This window comes from Caenorhabditis remanei, chromosome II (genome assembly GCF_010183535.1).
Source record: "Caenorhabditis remanei strain PX506 chromosome II, whole genome shotgun sequence".
NCBI lineage: Eukaryota > Metazoa > Nematoda > Chromadorea > Rhabditida > Rhabditidae > Caenorhabditis > Caenorhabditis remanei.
In genome coordinates, this window is record NC_071329.1 from 3455239 (window position 1) to 3475878 (window position 20640).

The 20640-nt window shown below is 41.5% G+C and overlaps 7 protein-coding genes across 7 annotated transcripts; 4 read left to right on the forward strand and 3 right to left on the reverse strand.

Moving 5' to 3' along the window:
* Window positions 1-1624: 1624 nt before the first annotated feature.
* GCK72_004299 (uncharacterized protein) lies at window positions 1625-3760 on the reverse strand (the record flags this gene model as incomplete). The annotated part of the gene is made up of 5 exons (XM_003093251.2): window positions 1625-1735; window positions 1797-1895; window positions 2878-3065; window positions 3434-3530; window positions 3587-3760. 5 exons carry the CDS (start codon window positions 3758-3760, stop codon window positions 1625-1627), a joined length of 669 nt encoding a protein of 222 aa, XP_003093299.2.
* On the forward strand, window positions 2099-2827 carry GCK72_004300 (uncharacterized protein; the record flags this gene model as incomplete). Its single annotated transcript, XM_053724590.1, has 5 exons — window positions 2099-2152; window positions 2215-2289; window positions 2353-2448; window positions 2523-2617; window positions 2695-2827. 5 exons carry the CDS (start codon window positions 2099-2101, stop codon window positions 2825-2827), a joined length of 453 nt encoding a protein of 150 aa, XP_053588784.1.
* Window positions 3761-4105: 345 nt separating the features above from the next.
* GCK72_004301 (uncharacterized protein) lies at window positions 4106-5606 on the reverse strand (the record flags this gene model as incomplete). The annotated part of the gene is made up of 4 exons (XM_003093258.1): window positions 4106-4159; window positions 4239-4313; window positions 5316-5456; window positions 5511-5606. 4 exons carry the CDS (start codon window positions 5604-5606, stop codon window positions 4106-4108), a joined length of 366 nt encoding a protein of 121 aa, XP_003093306.1.
* Window positions 5607-7492: 1886 nt separating this feature from the next.
* GCK72_004302 (uncharacterized protein) lies at window positions 7493-8591 on the reverse strand (the record flags this gene model as incomplete). Its single annotated transcript, XM_053724591.1, has 3 exons — window positions 7493-7814; window positions 8219-8430; window positions 8490-8591. The coding sequence occupies 3 exons, from the start codon at window positions 8589-8591 to the stop codon at window positions 7493-7495; spliced, it is 636 nt and encodes a 211-aa protein (XP_053588785.1).
* A 3826-nt stretch (window positions 8592-12417) lies between these two features.
* GCK72_004303 (uncharacterized protein) lies at window positions 12418-13868 on the forward strand (the record flags this gene model as incomplete). The annotated part of the gene is made up of 3 exons (XM_053724592.1): window positions 12418-12491; window positions 12541-13665; window positions 13712-13868. The coding sequence occupies 3 exons, from the start codon at window positions 12418-12420 to the stop codon at window positions 13866-13868; spliced, it is 1356 nt and encodes a 451-aa protein (XP_053588786.1).
* Window positions 13869-15466: 1598 nt separating this feature from the next.
* Window positions 15467-16910, forward strand: GCK72_004304 (uncharacterized protein; the record flags this gene model as incomplete). The annotated part of the gene is made up of 3 exons (XM_053724593.1): window positions 15467-15540; window positions 15600-16691; window positions 16751-16910. 3 exons carry the CDS (start codon window positions 15467-15469, stop codon window positions 16908-16910), a joined length of 1326 nt encoding a protein of 441 aa, XP_053588787.1.
* Window positions 16911-18097: 1187 nt separating this feature from the next.
* GCK72_004305 (uncharacterized protein) lies at window positions 18098-19505 on the forward strand (the record flags this gene model as incomplete). The annotated part of the gene is made up of 3 exons (XM_003093245.2): window positions 18098-18171; window positions 18220-19296; window positions 19343-19505. The coding sequence occupies 3 exons, from the start codon at window positions 18098-18100 to the stop codon at window positions 19503-19505; spliced, it is 1314 nt and encodes a 437-aa protein (XP_003093293.2).
* Between the last annotated feature and the right edge of the window lie 1135 nt (window positions 19506-20640).

Sequence of the window (20640 nt, forward strand, 5' to 3'; positions counted from 1 at the left end):
ACCACTTCCTCATAGAAAATAATATAATAAGTTGTCAAGTCAAGCAAAAAACAAATCGTGTAGGCGGCGCCGTTCCCTTTGTCTATCTCCGTCCCCAACCTTTTCACGTCATCCAAACAAATAAATGGGAAATAAATGAACGGAGCTCATTTCCATTTAGTAGCCGAGAGCAAGAGAGGGTGGAACTGGAAATTTCCCAAAAGTGACACAGAGGGGACACGTGAGCTACTCTTGATCTTCTTTTTTTCAAACTTTTTGACCTACGTCATTTGATGTCAAGCAGCAGAAGGAATATTCTGAAAATCTAGTGATGGGTGAACTGATTATGGTAGCAGTGGTGCGGAACACGTGGTGTTGTGATCTTTTGGAAAATGATGATGTCAAAGGCTACGGTAAGCATGATGGCCTAGAAAAAAGTCAGGCCATGTAAAATTCCAGACCCTATAATTTGGTACGGTGTGGTTCAAACTTTATAAAAGTTAGACAGAAATTATCAGCTTGAAATTCCACTACTAACCACATTTTAGTTTGGTGGCCTAGAAATCCAAAACTAGGCCACCAATTATTGAAAACTAAAAACTCCCATAACTTTTCGATTTTTCACTCAATTTTTCACAATTTTGGATGGAAAAAATAAGCGGAAAATTCTACACATTTTTAGGTCAACCAAATTTTCTATACCTTACCTGTACCCCATCCTCAATTACAGTAAGCCTAGACATAATAAACTCTTTCCAAGTCATAATTTCTTCACTATATGAATCAGTTATTCTGTTTCAGCTCAACCCTCTTCTAGCCCCGCCCCCTTTTTTTTAATCCCCTCTTCTCCTACTACGACATCGTTTTGAAGGCTACACAAATCTCAAAAACAAGAACGGATTACCGCTTGATGTTTCCCTTAAAACAATGAGAAACGTCATGTTAATGGGAGGATTAAGCAGTACATTACATTACTTATCATGTTACAAATCAGAAAAACTCAGAATAACATAAAGATTATGCTCAGGGGAGGCTAGAAAGTAGTTACAAAAAAGGAAAAAAATGATTTGACAGGGTGAAGAATCGAACCCCGGACCACGCGGGTGTGGGGCAAAACGGCCACCGCCTGCGCCACTCGACCGCACTGCTAACATAAGGTGAAGGGCGGTAATAAAAGTGTGGCGCGCGCGGAAAAACAAAAAAAACAACAGTAAACAAGGGACCATCAAATTGCTTTTCTTTTTTTAATCAGGATCCACCGAGATGTCAAGCTCCGCCCCTCTCAATTAGCAACATGACAAATTACACGTGTGACGTCATCACACACGTGTCACATTCTTGCTCCGGGAGCCAAATGACGTAACTGATAAAACGCGAGAAGTGGGATATCGGTGGAGAGAGTTCAGAGATATCGACGTGGTTGGGGTTGCAAAAGCAAAATATATCACGTATTGAGAACACCAGCGACCTGGTTTTCGAGTTTTTTAACTAGAGATTTTTGAAGAAAAAAATTTAAAAATTTGAGCTGAAAAAAATAGAAATGAACAGTTTTTTTAGAAAAGAGGGAGAAATGCATTTTTACAATATGATAAACCCAACGATTTCGACTAAAACCATAATTATGCACTAGAAATTCTTCAGAAAATCAGTCCGACGGCATCGATCCGCTGTGAGTCTCGATTTTGTCGACCAGTCCGAATTTCAGCGCCTCCTGAGCGCTCATGAAACGATCGCGGTCGAGGGTTCGCTCGATTTCCTGGAAATTATAATTTTTTCTTTTTTTTTCGTTGAAAAAAAAATCAAAATTCCAAACTCACATCATAACTAATTCCAGTGTGGTGGACATAAATTTCATTGAGTCGCTTCTTAAGACGAGTAATTTCTTCCGCGCGAATGACAATGTCCGAGCAGGTTCCCTGAAAACTTTAAATTTGCAAGAAAAAACCTCAATTTGAATTCCCGCTCAAAAAAGCCCAAAAGTGTGCATTTGCGCGTGGCGGTGTACGTGTGTACACCATGACGCGCAATTGCGGACCAGAGAAAAATCAGTGGTTTTCGGGTGATTTTTATCGAATTTTCGTGATTTTTAGCTGAAAAAATTACGGGAGTGCCTGGAGGAATGTCGAAAAAGAGCAGTAGCCGAACGATGGCCACGAAAAAGTTGATTATCGATGTAAGTTTCGCTATTTTCGCAAAAAAATAATTTTTTTCGGAAAAATACTGTTTTTTCTTCAGGAATTCAAACGACGCCTTCGCGACAACATCAAATCGCTCAATGACAACTTTTTCCACATTATTCAAGCCGCAAAAGTGGGTTTTTCGCTTTAAAATACTGAAAATTTGGATTTTTCCACAATTTTTCCAAAATTTCAGGTCAGTCCCGACGACAACGCCTACAAAAATCAGACGGGCAAAATGGCCGAATTCTACACCACGAAGAACGAGATGGCCGTCCGTGCGCAGTTAATGGTGGGGGTTTTTGCTGAAAATTTTGAAAAAATCGATTTTTTCGGTTAAAAACTGAAATTTTTCAAATTTTTCAGGTCCGAGCGTCCGATGAGCTACTCAGGTTGACAACGGATCTCAAGGAGTTCCTGATTCTTCACGACTTTCATTTCCTGACTCACAACATTAAATCGTAGGTTTTAAGACAGATTTTGGCAAAAATTTGGGCGTTTTTGGCCGAATTTTCGCCGAAAATCTCAATATTTCCAGCGCCGAGGCCCAATGCGAGGACGAGCTCCGCAAACAATCACAATTTCATCAGGCAATCGATTCGGACGTGAGCAACATGTTGCTCGATCTGGAGCGGGAAATCGGCGAGAATTTCTACCTCCGTCACACTTAATTTATGTATTTTTCCTTAATTGCGTTAATTGATCTCTATAAATTATTCACCTGAGCCCCTCCACTCGGCTGATGAACCATAATCCGCGCATTAGGCAGAGCGCTTCTCATTCCTTTCTCTCCAGCGGCCAACAGGAGCGATCCCATTGACGAAGCCTGTCCGATGACCCACGTGGCAACGGGCGCACTGATCATTTGCATTGTGTCGTAGATGGCAAGACCCGCGGTCACACTTCCGCCTGGAGAATTGGAAGAAATTGGGAAAAAACTAGAGAAAATTTCAGAAATCGTCAAGAAAAAAAAAGAAAAAAAGAATGGGCCGAACCGGGGATTGAACCCGGGACCTCTCGCACCCAAAGCGAGAATCATACCACTAGACCATTCGGCCGCAAAAGTATTCGGATCACTGAGCGTACAGGAGTGCGCGCTTCTCCTTGTTTGGCAACTTTCGGCCGGCGCACTCCTGTACACCCAAGGAAGCAGTGATGAAATGCCGCCGAATGGTCTAGTGGTATGATTCTCGCTTTGGGTGCGAGAGGTCCCGGGTTCAATCCCCGGTTCGGCCCATTCCTTTTTTTTCGCTATTTTCGGTTTTTCCAGTAAGTACCTGGACTATTAATGTACATATGAATTGGCTTTTTGCCACTCTCGCTTTGCAGGAACAATAGCTGAGCGATGAGAGCTGAGGCGATGAAGTCATCCACCTGGAAAACCAATTTTTTCAGTCAAAATTTTCAGAAAAAAATCTGAAAATCGATACCGGCGTCATGAGACAAACGATGCGATCACGAAGGAGTCTCGAATAAATGTCATAAGTGCGTTCGCCTTTTCCCTCGTTATCGATTACAAACGGAATTCCGACACGCGATTGGACGGTGGATGAGAGGCTTCTGGAGGCCAGCGATGATGACGTCACCAGGCGGCGGAGGAACATTTTGGGATTCTGAATGGTGAAAATCTGTGAAAAAATGCGAAAAATGACGGAAAAATATGGAAAACGTGGCAAAAAAAGCAAAAAAATACAAATATAACGCAAAGTTCACGATTCTAATGTAACTATTTTTCAATTTTGGGGGCGTTTTCTAGCTAAAAATCGTTCATTAGTGACAAAAAGTGAGAGTGATGACTAAGGATTCGCAATATATATCATGTACATTCCGGGTGACAAAAAGTCTCAAAAAATTTCAAAAAAAAAGGAAAATTCGGGGGATTTCTGATCACAGAACAGGGCAATTTCATTTGGGGGAATGTCGAAGTGAGAAATGGAAAATTTATTGATTTATCGGAAATCCTCTGGGTTGAACAATCCGCGAGCTCTGTTGAGAATCGAGTCCTGGAAAAATGATTTTTTTGATGAAAAATCGATATTTTAGTGAAAAAATCGGCAATTTTTGAGAATTTTTCACTCTTACCTTTGATGGATCGTATGGAGCCTCCTTGGATGGGATTTCGAGCACGGCTGGAATGGATTGGGTGTGTTGGTCGACCTGGAAATTGGGAAATTGAGTTGTCGGGTGGATTTGTAATGGAATTCAGGTAGTTTTCGTCGTTTTTAAGCGGATTTTTCGCTTTTTTCAGTATAAATTTCGCGATTTTTGAGCTCAGAGACAGACGGGCGGTTCAAAACAATCACAAGATGGTTTTCTAGCTATTTAGCTTGGAATTTGCTTAAAAATATGAGTTTTAGCTGAAAATCGTAACTGGAGGATCGCATCGTCGTACTTTGCAGAAAATGTTGAGAAAAATCTTAATTTTCAGAGGTTTCGAGAGCGAAAATTGGTTTTTTCTTGAAATTTTCCACTAAAAACGACTAGAAAAGCATCTACAGGCCTCTTTTTTTCTATGAACCGCTCGTTTTTCAGAAAATCGCCAAAATTTGTTCATTGTGCTTAACATTCTGTTGTTCTCGACTAAAACAAGTACCAACTGCAAGTCTTTGACCGTAAAAAGTAGACTTTTCATGATTTTGATAGTGAAAATTGGGTTTTTCTTGAAATTTTCCGAAAAACTCTGGTTTTTCCAGAAAATTCGATGATTTTGGCCGATAATATGGACTTTTTGGTGATTTTCTACTCCTCCGGTAGTTTTCAGTTCAGAATCCTCAAAATTTAGCTAAAAATTGATGAAAAATCCGTTTTTTACGGTCAGAAACGCCCAGTTGGTGCCTGTTTTACTCGAAAACTACGAAATTTTAAGCAATTTGTGGTGATTTTCTGAAAAAAAGACGGCTCATAGCAAAATAGACGCCTGAAGCCGCTTTTTTTAGTCGTTTTTAGCCGGAAAACGTTGAAAATCTGCGGAAAATAAGGAATATCCTGAAAATGGGCGGTTTATGGCACAACAGACGCCTCCCGAAGTCGTTTCAAACCAAAAAACTGTGAAATTAGCGATTCTAGGCGTTCAAAATCGGAAAAATCGAGTTTTGAACGCTCAAAAACTCCATTTTCAGCCCAAATCTTCCATTTTTTCCACCAAAAACTCCTCCTTACAGCGTAACGAATCATCTCAGCGATATGCTGATTGATGAGAATGATGGCGATATCGTCACGAGCGCAGAATCCTTTGAAGGCGTCCTCGATCTCTTGAACAGTCGTCGACTTGTCGACAATCAAGTAGTTCGGTTTGCGAGCCTAAAAAAATATCAAATTTTTACAAAAAAAAAATTGAAAAAAATCGATAAAAACCTTGTTGAGCTCTCCAACACCTCCGAGCAAGAATCCGACGACGGTGTCCTCGTCTCCGATGACAGCCAAAATCTTTCCCTTCACAGCTGATGCCATTTCTAGAATTTATTTTAGAAAATTTATTATTTTTCGAAAAAAAAATTCGATATTTTTAACATAAAAACGAGTAAAATCATATGAATCTTTATTTTCAGTGCAAAAAACAAGTTTTAAAATTGAAATTCCGACAAAAATCGATGCGTAGAGGTTGAAAACCAACCGTTGGCAACACGAACGAGAGACGAAAAATCAACCCGAAAAGGGGCGGAGTCGAGCAGTTGCAATGTGCGGCGCGTGGTTTTCGCAAGTTTGCCGCATGGAGATGGGTTTTTCGGGTTTTTGGTTTTTCAGAGTTTTAAAGTTTTCGGGGGTTAAATATGGGTTAAAGATGGACAAAAAAGCTGAAATTTACATTTGAAAAATTCGGAAAAATCGGCTATACAGTTAAAATACTAAATAAAGTCTGAAAATACAAGAAAAATTATAAAAATCAATTAAAAAAACAATTGTTGGTCGAAAAATAATTTCAGCCGATTAAAATTTTCTGTAAATTAGTGTATAGGTACTTCTGAATACGCTGATTCTGAATATTTTATTTTTTCATTGAAAAAAATCCCAGAAAAAGTGATTTCGCTTGTTTTGAGAGGTTTTTAATGGAAAATTCCTTGATTTTCTAGTTTTTTCTAGATAATGGCGCAAAAAATTTGAATCGAGCATGCCTAAAAATAAATTTTGCCTTGTAAAAATGAGAAAATTAAACTCAAACTGAGATTTTCTCGCTTGCGAGCCCAAAATATGTTATTTTCTGAGATTTTCTCTATAAAATACCATTATTTTCGAATTCAGCTTATTTCAATATGGTTATATTAGCACGGCACGCTTTTTTACAACCGCGCTCTACCGAAACCGAAGAAAATTGTGTGCGAAATTGAGAGACTCAGAGAAAAATAGACATTTTTCAAGAATATTTCGGTGGAGCGCAGTTGTAAGAACTGTGCGGAGCTTATACATGAAATTCTGAAAAAAAATCTGTGCGGAATCGTTGGTTTTCAGTTTAGTATACTGACCACCATGCCATTTTTCGTCATCGAATTGGTGCTTAAAACCGAAACTCAAAAATGATATTTTATCCAATTTTATCCAAAATACTGATAATCAGAAGTAAAAATGTGAAACTGAAGTTATCAATGTAAGAAAAACCATACTTGCAAACCGGGCCGGCGCGTAACTCGCGTCAAACTCAATATTATGGTCTGAAAAATATACCAAAATGTAGATCTCGACGAGTTCCATGTCCGTGACCTTTTACGGGCCGGATGGCTATTCGTTATTGTGCCGCGGACCGGGAAAAAAGTGCCAAAAAACGCGAAAATGGCCAAAAAACCATTCTAGCCATGCCTGCAACATATTAGCGAATAGTCATCCGGCCCGTAGTAGATCACAGACATAGAACTCGTCGAGATCTACATTTTGGTATATTTTTGAGCTCATAATATTGAGTTTGAAGCGAGTTACGCGGCGGCCAGTTCGCAAGTATGAGAAAAACGAGAAAATTGAAGTTAAATGGGGGCATATGCAATTTTAAACCAGGAACTATCATCAGAACACAAAAAATTATATTGGAAGAAAGAAATATAGATGAATGCACACAAATTATCTCGACATGGGTCCATGGACACACGTAGAGTCCAGGAGAACCTATGCAAATGCGCTCTATTGACAAGCGTGGTACACATTGTCGTAGCGGTGAACTTTCGAACTTTCTGTGCATACCGTGGTGAACATTTCTAATGCCACGGTATGCGCAGAAAGTTCGAAAGTTCATCGCTACGACAAGTTGTTGCCCGTTGACAATAGAGCGCATCTGCATAGGTTCTCCTGGACTCTACGTGTGGACGTCCATAACATAATCAGGTTGTAAATGGGTACAAGATGGGGGAAACCTAAATTTCCGTCTCCTCCTCATCCGAACTATCATCAATATACTTCCAGTCTTTAAACATGTCCCTCCTTTCCTCCTCATCTCTAAGCGCCTTCAGAATCTCCGGATCCGTCTGAACCCCCCTCATCACCTCTCCTCTCATATGAATCGGTGCATCCGGGTCATGGAACTTTTCGTTCCAATCGTCCCAAAGCTCTTCCGGTTGCTCACAATTCTCGTCAAACTCCCAACGAGTCATCCTGACCACCGCGTCGCCATTGGCACGGATGATAAGGATTTGTGGGATTTTGTCGATAGTGATACCGTAGTTTTTCGCGAGTTGTCTGTAAAAAAGGGCCAATTTTTTAAATCATCAAGACTGAAGTTTTTGGAGACGCCACTTTCAAACGACCTATAAATTTGGTTATAGGTATTTTCGACTACGGGGGAGTCCATTTCTGCAGTCAAAATCTTATAAGCTCACAAACTTTTCGAATGGATGAGCTTATTCACATGGAATTCCAAATCGGCCGCATATACGCTACTGCGCGGATAACCTGTGCTCGTACGTTGCAAGAATAAGAATTGTCGATTCACAATTCAACATGAGAGCTCATAACTCGGCTCTCATTGACATTTAGCAGGTTTTGACTGCAGAAATGGACTCCTCGTGGTCAAAAATACCTATAACCAAATTTATAGGTCGTTTGAAAGCCGCTTCTCCAAAGATTTCCCTTGTCAGACTCACATAAAAGCACAATCCCTCAACTTGGCCAAACAAAATGTATAGTTCTTCGGGTGATGGTCTTCCGGAGTACGGTAAATTTGAGCGGGAATATAGACAAGTTCAAAATCCGGATGGTTAGCTTTCACGGCTTCATAAAATGTACTGATCTGATTCTCGAATCCCACACAACCCGGGAAGCTTGGCGAGCCGTGTGTGAACACGAAGGCGACCATCTGTAGAAAACATTGATGTGGATTTACGAGCGTAAATCCAAAAAATCTACACCACAAACCTTATCCTCCAGTTGTTCCTTGCCGGTTGTTGTTTTTGTTATTGTTAAAGTTTCCGTCGCTTCAATAATATGGAGAACAAGTTTTCCATATTTTTCAGACATTTCTGAAAGAAAAAGGTTTCGAAGCGAAAACCGTAAGAATTAAAAAAGGAAAACAATGTGAGGGTGAATAAGAGTGTCCCGGGGGACACGATAATTCAATTATGCAGGAGACACACAGAATTGTGTTCATACACAAAAATATTTTTGGTTACAACAATATGTAAAGGATTTGGCACACAGGCAGACAAGAGAAGATGCTACAGTAACCCATTTGTTTGAATAGGGGGTACTGTAGAGTAGTGAGTCACTTGGAAAGTGTCTAATGGTGTACGCGGGTGCCCAAGAATTCCAATTTTCGTAGTGTGTGTGGATCAAACCTAGATCTTCATTTTTGTAGTTGACCAATTTTTTGTACGAGCCCTCCCTAGAAAGTTACAGTACACCGAAAAACGGCGACGCCACTGTGAGCGGCAGCACGAGCTTACCATTGTTACCTCCATAGCCTGTCGCCCATTCAGAATGCCTACTGTAGTTTCAAGTGAATTGCAAATGCGCTCTGTTGTATTCTCATTTCGATGTTCTCGACATAAGGTTATTTCCGGGGAGCGTGTTTGCATACCTGGCATTGATTTGAAATGTGCATTGTGTCGGTGTGCCTGTCCGTGTGTCCGGATATCCGGATGTCCATGTATACGTTTAATAAAGTCCCGGAGTACAACGTGAATCCTGAAATTTATCTATCAACTTTGGAAGCTTTAGGACTCCCGACTATCCAAATGTTTTAAAAACATTTTACATTCACTGCATAGCCCTAGTCTAGAACTCTGTTTTTGTAGTTGACCACTTTTTTGTACGGACGGTCCCTAGAAAGTTACGGTACACCGAAGAGAGGCGACACCACCGAAAGCGGCAGAGCGCGCTTACCATGGGTACTTTCAAAAGGCTATAACCTGAAAGGGTGTTATCGCGCGCTTGGTACCTTCAGCTGGCTATAACTCAGTAGAGAGGCCACGTACACAAAAATGGTCAACTACAAAATTGAAGGTCTAGACTAGGGCTATTCAAAGAATGTAATTTCATACAAGTGAGACTTTTTTGGTAGAGTTACAGGTGTTCAAAGTTATCCGGAGTGCAGCATTGTCCCGATGGGAAACGACACGGAGCTGAATGCCTACCGTAGCGAGCCGGCTGAAGTAGAGAAGGATCCCTTCAGTAGTATAGTGCCAATAAAATGGCACCCGAGAGGATATGCAAGAGCAGTTGAATGGTGATCGCCCCTGACTAACTTTTCGTTCCAAATTTTCTTTTTTTCTGTAATCACGACTCTTTTTGTGTTCTCACTATTCTGAATTGTAATGAATAAATTTATACAGGGCAGCCAGATTCTTCCTATAACAACGGCACACATTGCCACGATACCTATATAATCCAGTGGATAGGTCATCAAGGCCGACAGTAAAAGACCCTACCAAAATAAATACACATTGCAAAGAGGGGAGGCTGTCCGTTGCCGCAGCAATCGAGTCGTCACCTCCTTCCCCTGGGGCAATCCGTTTTTGTACAATTTACATAGTAGACGTTCAAAAACCTCTATTCCTACAGTATCAGGAACTTGGGAGAACGATTTGGTTGACTTGACCCATCAGAAAGTGATAATCGCTGTCTCTATTGAAGGGGGAGACGTGCTGTTAGCACCGCCTGTTAGACACTATATGTATAACCCATACTTGTCAACCAACCGGGTCGAAATGGGCCTTGCACCGGATGGCTGGTTGTTAATGTACCGCAGGCCGGGAGAAAGTGCCGAAGAAACATTCTAGCCCGACCCGCGGCACATTAATAAATATCCATCTGATTTGTTCTCAATGGACACATTCCTTTCTAATCTGGTACATTCTCAGTTACTGTCAGAGCAAGAGAAGGTCGTTTTGAAACCGGGGAATTCCAATGACACTACTTACAATTGTGTCCGGTTTTGGAACAGGGATACTTTGAAACCAGGGAAGCGATGCTACTTACATCAGATCTCTAATGTGACCTTCCTCTTCTAGTTCCCACGTCATTTACCTGGAGGGGCCAAAAGAGATCCTTTCTCTCCCTCTCACTAGGGAAGGTCATGGACTCGGTCTGGAGTTATGGGACATGACTTATATCATTGGAAAGCTGAGAAAACTCTGATTCCAAATATATATTCAGTTTTTGCCCTCGAGTTCTGATATTCGAGAAAAACGAGGTCAAAGTTTGGAAAAATGACAAATTATTGTTTTTTTAACACGCGAAAATGACAAAAAAATTTCAAAAAGTTTTTCGCGTGTTTGAAAGACAATAATTTGTCATTTTTCCAAACTTTAACCTTGTTTTTCTCGAATATCAGGCCTCGAGGGCAAAAACTGAATATATATTTGGAATCAGCGTTTTCTCAGCTTTCCAATGATATAGGTCACATCCCATATCTCCAGACCGAGTCCATGACCTTCCCTAGTCAGTTCGGTATTTCTCAAAGACTCTTAGACAGTCTACACTATTTCCTCTCCTCCCTTTTCCATAGAACTCTATTAGCACCTTGCTAATCCCCTTCTGCCTTTCTCTATCTCTAGTGAGACTGTCTGGCCACGCCCACATGGGGCGAGAGCGAGACAGATTCATTCATTCCGTTGTGTCTGTCTCCTCAAGAACCTTCCTCCAGTTTTACCCATTTTAGTAATCGTTATGCTTCTTTATCTTTTATCGTAGCCTAATAAGGGTTTGATTACCGACGTCTTGTACGTTTTGACCCAGAAGGAGCATTCAAACCCCCAGCAATTATAGCTTCATTATTCCCTGCCCCGTCACCCATCAAATTATGATGAGATTGCCTATCTCTCATTATCTTGAAAGCTTAATTCCTAATGTGTATTGCCACGTCACATGTAGATTCTTTCGGATAACGTGTCTGAGAGGGAGAGGGCACTCCGTTGCCACGTCATCATGGCATTTTGCTTGGTGCAGAAGGTCTTAGGACCTCCAGAAACAAATAAAGACGGTGGAGAGAACAGTCTCTCTCAACGTTTACTCAGTTTTCGTAGGTAGTGAGAGGGGGAGGGCACTCCGTTGCCACGTCATCTAGGTCTGTAGCTCGGTCTTACTATTAGATCCCCCATAGGAGATGAACTCAGCGTTCATTATTTTTTCACTTTCTTTCAACGTCTTACGTTCTTGTGCTGTGTTTTGTCTTTCTCAGTCCAATTTTTTCTCTTATTCATAGTTCGTTCCCCCCTCCTCGAGAACCTTCCTCCAGTTATACCCCTTTTAGTAATCGTTATGTTTCTCTATCTTTTATCGTAGCCTAATAAAGGTTCAGTTTCGAAGTATCGTACATTTCGGTTTGGTCTGGGATCGACACAGGAAGAGCATTCCCAGGGATTATAGCTTTATTATTCCCTGGCCCGTCACCCATCAAATCATGATGAGATTGCCTACCTGTCATTCTTGAAGGTGACATCTTAATTCTATACTGCCACGTCACATGTAGATTTTTGCGGATAACGTGTGGGAGAGGGAGAGGGCACTCCGTTGCCACGTCATCATGGCATTTTGATTGGTGCAGAAGGTCTTAGGACCTCCAGAAACAAATGAAGACGGAGAAGAGAACAGTCTCTCAACGTTTACTCAGTTTTCGTAGGTAGTGAGAGGGGGAGGGCACTCCGTTGCCACGTCATCTAGGTCTCTAGCTCGGACAGAAGGTCTTTGGTCATTCCATAGCAAATATGGACGGAGGAGAGAACAGTCTTTCTCAACGTTCATTGCCTTGTCAGTTTTTGTAGGTATCTCACGTTTTTGTGATACGCTATGTCTTTCTTCCTCCTATTCTTTCTCTCATTCATAGTTTTCAATGTTTTTCAGAAGTATGACTACTCTTTCCAAGCCGTTATTTCTCGGACCATCAAAATGTATTGCACTATACATGGATCCTAACAAACGGTAAACAATAATATCCCTATCATATCAGTTAAATTATGGAAATTTCCAGGTTACAACTCTACCTACGCTGCCCATCATTCGGAATCGCCCATAAGAGTGAAGCCATAAGAATCAGGGATCTAAAAGTGCGACCTGACAACTTTGAGATCAATGGAACTATCTACAGGCTAGGAGTGATTACCCAATACACGGAAACACCAAATCCCAGATCGGTTGCTGTTGACAACGCCAAACGAGGAGTTCAAGAAAACATTGATATCTACGGTCTCCCGCCGAGACAGACACAAGATGAGGCGGAAAATGTGGAATTAGATAACGGTGAAATGGCCCGTTTAAAAGAAAAGATAGATAGAATGGAGCAAAACAATGCGAGACAAGGATTCCCTGGACACGGAATCTCTTCACAACTTGGAAGACGTACTGAAATTCAGCGACTCAGTTTGAAGGCGGAAGCATACAACATGAGAATCAACAACACTCTGCCCCCATTCCGTCATTATCTGCAATTGACTATTTCAACAGGAGATTCAGTCAAAATAGAGCGTGTGGTGTATGACAAACAATTTGGAACTGGCAAGGAATACATTGAGAAGATAGTGTTTGGCAACAAAAAAGTTCAAGTTGAAAATCTTCAAATTGGCGCTGACAAAGATTTCAATGATTATGAGAACAACTTTGGTATACAACGCGGCCCTTCTTCTCCCGAACCACTTTTCCAGTTGACACCACAAGCGGACAGTGTGAAACCATTACTGTCGATTCGAAGTTTGAAAGTAAGCGTGCTGAAAGTCACTTGCATTCTGACGAATGCGTTGGCTAGTCTTAGACCCATTCTGTCTCAGACCCCATTGAAAGAACTGAAAGCGCTTTGTCATGAAAACACATTTCCCGAGGACCCCATTGTAAATACAGCACAATTCCTTGAAATCGCAAAGTTCTGCCCAATAAACGTACTAAGTAACCGCCCAAACTACCGAATTCATATCGGTCATGGTTATAATCATAGTCAAAATGACGATGATTTAATCAACTTGGTGAACGAATGGAAGAAAAGGGAGATACCAGTTGGAACTTATTACTCCATAGGAGCTCGCTATGATTACTTGATTACGGCCATCTTCAGAACGTTTAGAAACATGCCAGGAGCAAAGTATGGAGAGAACGAAGAAACAAGGTTTTTCCCGATTTTTAGTTATAATTAAAGTAATTCTTAATTGCAGATTGACTAACTATCCGGAGTGCATCATTGTCCCAATGGGAAACAACACGGAGCTGAATGCCTACCGCAGCGAGCCGACTGAAGTAGAGAGGGACCCCTTCAGTAGTATAGTGACAATAAAATGGCACCCGAGAGGATATGCGAGAGCTGTTGAATGAGACTAAGGCCCCTGACTGACTTTTTCTGTTTTGCTGTAATCCCTGACTAAATTACTTTTTTTCCCTGACTAACTTTTTGTCCCATTTTTTCTTTTTTGCTGTAATCTCGACTCTTTTTGTGTTTTCACTTTTCTGAATTATTATGAATAAACTTAAACAGGACAACCAAATTCTTCCAGTCGATCAAATTTCCCCTTTGACAACGGCACACATTGCCACGACACTTATTTAATCCAGTGGATAGGTCATCAAGGCCGACAGTAAGAGACCCTCACAAAATAAATACACATTGCGATGAAGAGAACTTCTCATGCGCAAAAAAAGGTCCGTTGCCAAAGCAATAGAGTCGTCATCTCCTTCCCCCGGTTCAATCCGTTTTGTACAATTTCCATAGCAGACACCCAAAAATCTCCATTCCTACAGTACATATTAGCAATTTGATTGACTTGATCCATCAGAAAGTGATAATCGCTGTCTCTATTGAATGGGGAAGTCGTGCTGTTAGCACCGCCTGTTAGACACTATATGTAAGGCCCACACTTTTCAACCAACCGGGCCGGAACAAAGTACTGAAAAACGGGAAAATGGCCTAAAAAATCATTCTAGCCCGACCAGCGGCACATTAACAAGTATCCATCTGGTTAGTTCTTCATAGAGTTCTCAATAGAGCAACTTTCCACATTTTTTCTAACCTGGCACATTCTCAGTTACTGCCAGAGTAGAAAAAGAACACATTTTGGTCGTTTTGAGACCGGGGAATTTCAATGACACTACTTACAATTGTGTCCGAACCCTTATTTCTCAAAGACTATTAGAGAGTCTACACTATTTTCTCTCCTCCCTTTCTCATAGAGCTCTATTAGCACCTTGCTAATCCCCTTCTGCCTCTCTCTATCTCTAATGACACTGTCTGGCCACGCCCACATGGGGCGAGAGCGAGGCACTCTTTCCTTTGTTCTCCCCCCTCGTTCCAATTTTACCCGTTTTTGTTGTCATTATGTTTCTTAATCTTTAATCGTAGCCTAACCAAAGGTTCAGTTTTTTTCGACAAGGATTTTCAAAATAAAATTCGCGCGCTGGAACGCACAAGCGCAGGAATTTATGGGCGTAGCTTAAACTGCAAGCATAAATAACAACTTCCTACGCTTGCGCGTTCCAGCGATTTTGTATTTGTCATTATCTTGAAGGTGACATCTTAATTCTATATTGCCACGTCACATGTAGACTCTTGCGGATAACGTGTCTGAGAGGGGGAGGCCACTCTGTTGCTACGTCATTATTTCATTTTGCTTGGGGCAGAAGGTCTTAGGACCTCCAGAAACAAATAAGGACGGAAGAGAGAACAGTCTCTCTCAACGTTTATTGCCTACTCGGTTTTCGTCGGTAGTGAGATAGTGAGGGCACTCCGTTGCCACGTCATTAAGGCCTGTAGTTCGAACAGATGATGGTCTTAGGCCACAAAAAGCAATTATGGACGGATGACCTCAACGTTCATTGCCTTCTCAGTGTTTGTAGGCATCTCAAGTTCTTGTGCTGCGCGTTGACTTTCTCCCTCCTATTTTTTCTCTCATTCATAGTTTTTAAAGTTTTTCAGAAGTATGACCACTCCTCCCAAGCCGTTATCTTTCTTATCATCGAAATCTGTGGCACTCTACATGGATCCTAACAAACGGTAAACAGTATAACAAGCCTAGAACAAGCCTAGCCCTTCAATATCTGGAACATTTCCAGGTTACAACTCTACCTTCGCTGCCCATCATTCGGAATTGCCCATGAAAATGAAGCGATAAGAATCAGGGATCTAAAAGTGCGACCCGACAACTTTGAGATCAATGGAACTATCTACAGGCTAGGAGTGATCACTCAATACACGGATACACCAAATCCCAGACCGATTGCTGTTGACAACGCTAAAGGAGGAACTCAAGAAAACATTGATATCTACGGTCTCCCGCCGAGACAGACACAAGATGAGGCGGAAAATGTGGAATTAGATAATGCAGAAATTACCCGTTTAAGAAAAGCGATAGCCGGAATGGAGCAAAGCAATGCGAGACGAGGATTCCCTGGATATCTTGGAAGTCGTACTGACATTCAGCGACTCAATTGGAAAGCGGAAGCATATAACATGAGAATCAACAACACCCCGCCGCCATACCGTCATTATCTGCAATTGACTATTTCAACAGGAGAATCAGTCCAAATAGAGCGTGTGGTTTATGACAAACAATTTGAAATCGGCAAAGAATACATTGAGAATATAGTGTTTGGGAACAAAAAATTTCAAGTAGAAAATCTTCAAATAGGCGCTGATCAAGATTTTAATGATTATGGTATTGAGCAGGGCCCTTCTCGTCCCGAACCACTTTTCCAGTTGACACCACAAGCGGATAGTGTGAAGCCATTACTGTCGATTCGAAGTTTAGATATAGGCGTGCTGAAAGTCACTTGCATTCTCACGAATGCGTTGGCTAGTCTTAGACCTATTTTGTCTCAGACCCCATTAAAAGAACTAAGAGCACTTTGTCATGAAAAAACATTTCCTGAGGAGCCAATTGTAAATACAGCACAATTCCTTGAAATCGCTGAGTGCTGCCCAATACACGCACTAAGTAACCGTCCAAACTACCGAATTCATATCGGTGACGCTTATCAACAAAATGGAGAAGGTTTAATTGACTTGATAAACGAATGGAAGAAAAGGGAGATGCCAATCGGAACTTACTACACGATGGGAGTTCGCTATGATCGCTTGATTACGGCTATCTTCCAAACGTTTAAAAACTTGCCAGGTGCAAAGTTTGGAGAGAACAAAGAAACAAGGTGAGCTTTTAATTTTTTCTTAAACTTTTAGTTATAATTAAAGTAATTCTTAATTGCAGATTGACTAACTATCCGGAGTGCGTCATTGTCCCGATGGGAAACGAAACGGAGCTGAATGCCTACCGCAGCGAGCCGACTGAAGTAGAGAGGGACCCCTTCAGTAGTATTGTGACAATAAAATGGCACCCGAGAGGATATGCGAGAGAAGTTGAATGGTGATCGTCCTTTTATTACTTCCAATTCCAATTCATACAACTCATCCCTCTTTTAACTATATGTGCTCCATTATATTTTTAACCCTCTCTCACTGTCCACGTGTTGATTATGCATTATGTATTTACTGTTTCCGATTTATTTTCGCGACTCACGAAGTCTCTTTTCTTTTCTTACTTTTATGAACTTAATGAATAAATTTATACAGAGCACCCGAATTCTCACAGTCGATCCGATTTCCCCTGGCAAGGCTGTCGTACGGCCGGCCGAGGTAGGGCCGCGGCCGGCCCAAAAAGTTTTGGCACCAGTGGGGTGTCGAACACTGGTGGTCAGACTGGTACCAAAAAGTCAAAAGTGTATCAAGTCATGTTTTCAGTTGAAACTCTAGAAAGCCGCGGCTGTTTGAGATTTTCCCTTCACGGCCGTCCGCAATTTCTGCCAGCCTTGCCCTGTGACAATGACACACATTGCCACGTTGCCTATACGTTCCTGCGGTTACGTCATCAAGGTCGACAGTAATCCCCCCCTCGCAAAATAACTACACATTGCAAAGAGAAGAATCTCTCATGCGCAAAAAAAGGTCCGTTGCCAAAGCAATACAGTCGTCGCCTCCTTCCCCCGGGGGCAAACCGTTTTTGTACAATTTATATAACAAACACCTAAAAATCTCTATCTATAGCCCGTTCTTGTCAACTGGGCTAGGCTCCGGGTGGCTAGGCGTTAATGTGGGTCGGAATAAAGTGCCAAAAGACGCTAAAATTACCAAAAAAGCCATTTTGAGCCACTAGCGGCACAATAGATGTTCTATCCGGACCAAAGTAGGTCACAGACATAGAACTCGTCGAGATCTACATTTTGGTATATTTTCCAGCTTTTAAAACCCAGTATGAAGCAGGTTAAGTCCCGCCCAGTAGGCAAGTATGGTACTTTCCTGCGGGTACCGTGGGGGAAAAGGAGAGGTCAGTTCATTGCCACGTCATCGAGGCAGACAGTAATGCCCCCCTTGCAAAATAAACACCCATTAAGAGGAGGACAACCTCTAATAGGGACCAGTCCGTTGCCAAAGCAATCAGCCTGACCAGACGATGTACGCCTCCTTCCCCCTATCCAGCAGACGGCCAAAAATCTCCATAGCCTTCCTTTCCTCCGTTCGCAAAAACTCAAAAATCGACTAAAGTACAATTTTCAGAATTATGACTACGCGTCCCAAGCCGTTATTCTATGGAACTGCAAAATGCGTCGCTCTTTACATGAATCCCAACGTGCGGTAAGTTAATTCATGATAATTTAAAGGCTAACATCTCAAAAGTTCCAGACTTCAACTCTTCTTTCGCTGCCCAATGTTTCAAACTGTTCACCGAAATCAAACGCTTAGAATCAGGGATCTCATCGTTCGGCCTGACAAATTTGAAATCGATGGCACTATCTACAAACTGGGAGTGATTACCCAGTACACAAATAAGCTGACGCCCACTTTTCTTTATTTGAGAAACAATGAAGGAGGATTGCAAACGGATGTTGATGTCTATGGTCTACCAATTAACACGACCGGGAATATGCGGGATGATAAAGAAGAGATAGAGATTTTGCAGCGAGAAATCAAGAGACTGGAGGAAAATCAACGAAAGCTCGGATTCTATGACAATTTTATACAAATCCTGTTTGAGATAGAAGAGGCTCAGTCGAAAATCGACGTGCTCCAAATGCGAATTTACAAATCACCGTCGTCGTGTCGTAATCATCTGCGATTGACTGTTATAACAGGAGAAAATTATAAAAAGGAGCTTGTGGCTTACGAAAAACCATTTAAACTCGCTAGGGAGTACCTTGAGAGACGGATTTTTTGCAATGGGTACATCCAAGTGAGAAATCTCCAAATTGGTGAAGATTTTAAGAAACACGATTTACTTGACGGTATCCCTCTAGAACCTCTCTTCCGGAAAGATCCACAAGGAGATCTAGTAAAACCATTACTGTCAATTCGAGAAGGATGTTTAGAGGTTGAAATGTTGAAAGTTACTAAAAATTTGACTAATGCATTGACGAGTCTTCGAACAGTTCTCTCAGCTGCTGTGCCGCTAAAACATTTGAGAACTGTGAACCAATCGTTTCCTGATGATCCAATCATCAAAACTTCACAGCTTGTTTCGATGGTTGGAAAATTGCCGTTCTATGTGCTCAGCAGAAGTCCGAACAATCGAACTCATATTGACTCATATACGGATTTTCCCAGTTTGAGTTTTACTGACGTAGTAAACGAATGGATGGAATCGGATATGAGCGTTGGAACATATTACTCGATGGGAATTCACGCGGCTCCCTTTCTCGAGGGGCTGTTCAATTTGTTTAGAAAACTCCCAGGGGCTGAGACCGCCGAGAACAAAGAAACCAGGTGAGGTTGAGCAAGAATTCCTATTCGAAATATTTCTTAATTGCAGATCGACCAGATTCCCGGAATGCGTCATCATCCCTATGAAAAACAACACGGAGCTGAATGTCTACTGCAATGAGCCGAATAATGAAGAGAAGGAGTACTGTAGCACGGAGTTCATTTTGAAAATGAAATGGCAGCCAAAAGGATATGCGAGAGTTGTTAAATAATGTTTTTTTTTCATGTAATACAAAAATTCTGGTTTCTGTTCTACAATAAAAACGTCTCCATTGAGTCTATGCGCTTATTTCGAAGCTATTTGTGTATTCCTGAAGTATTAGAAATTGGGGAGAGCTGTTAGGTTGAGATGTCCCAACAGAAAGTGATAATCGATGTCTCTATTGAAGGGGGAGTCTTGCTATTAGGTTTGACTGAGCAAAAATAGCACAACATGTTTGTAGTTGACCATCATTTTGTAGGGGCACTACCATGAAAGTTATAGGTTGTCAGAGTGAAAAGATCCGAAATTTCGCTAATAAGCACTGAAATTTTAGGTAGAATTGGCTTTTATCCCCTCTAACCTTCATGGTAGTAGTGTCCTACAAAAAAAGGTCAACTACAAAAATGATGTACTATTTTTGCTCTGTCCAACCCATACAAAATATACCATACTTGCAAACCGGGCCGAAACGGGCCGACACGGGCCGGCGCGTAACTCGCTTCAAACTGAGTCTTATGAGCTGAAAAATATACCAAAATGTAGATCTCGAAGAGTTCTATCTCCGTGGCCCACTACGGGCCGGATGGCTATTCGTTAATGTGCCGCGGGCCGGGAAAAAGTGCCAAAAAACGCGAAAATGACCAAAAATGTCATTCTAGCCCGGCCCGCGGCACATTAACAAATAGCTATCCGGCCCGTAGTAGGCCACGGAGATAGAACTTGTCGATATCTACCTTTTGGTATATTTTTCAGCTCATAAGACTCGGTTTGAAGCGAGTTACGCGCCGGCCCGTGTCGGCCCGTGTCGGCCCGTTTCGGCCCGGTTTGCAAGTATGAAATATACTTTATCGGACAATCAGGTGACACCGAAATACACTTGGTTATTTTCAACTGAAAAAAGCAAAACTTGATAACCTTTTGACCGTTACTGTAGTTAATGACATTAGCTATTTAGTACATGCATATTTCTATTCGCTACTGCACTGCCAAACGTGCTCCACCGAAATTCTCTGAAAAGTTGCGATAAAAATGGTTTGAAAACGTTTTCACCGGAAAAAAATCAAATTTTCTGGCTGAATGAGTAACTTTTGTACACTGTATGAAAACTTTGTTTCTATGCGTCTTTAATCTTCAGTAATAATCCG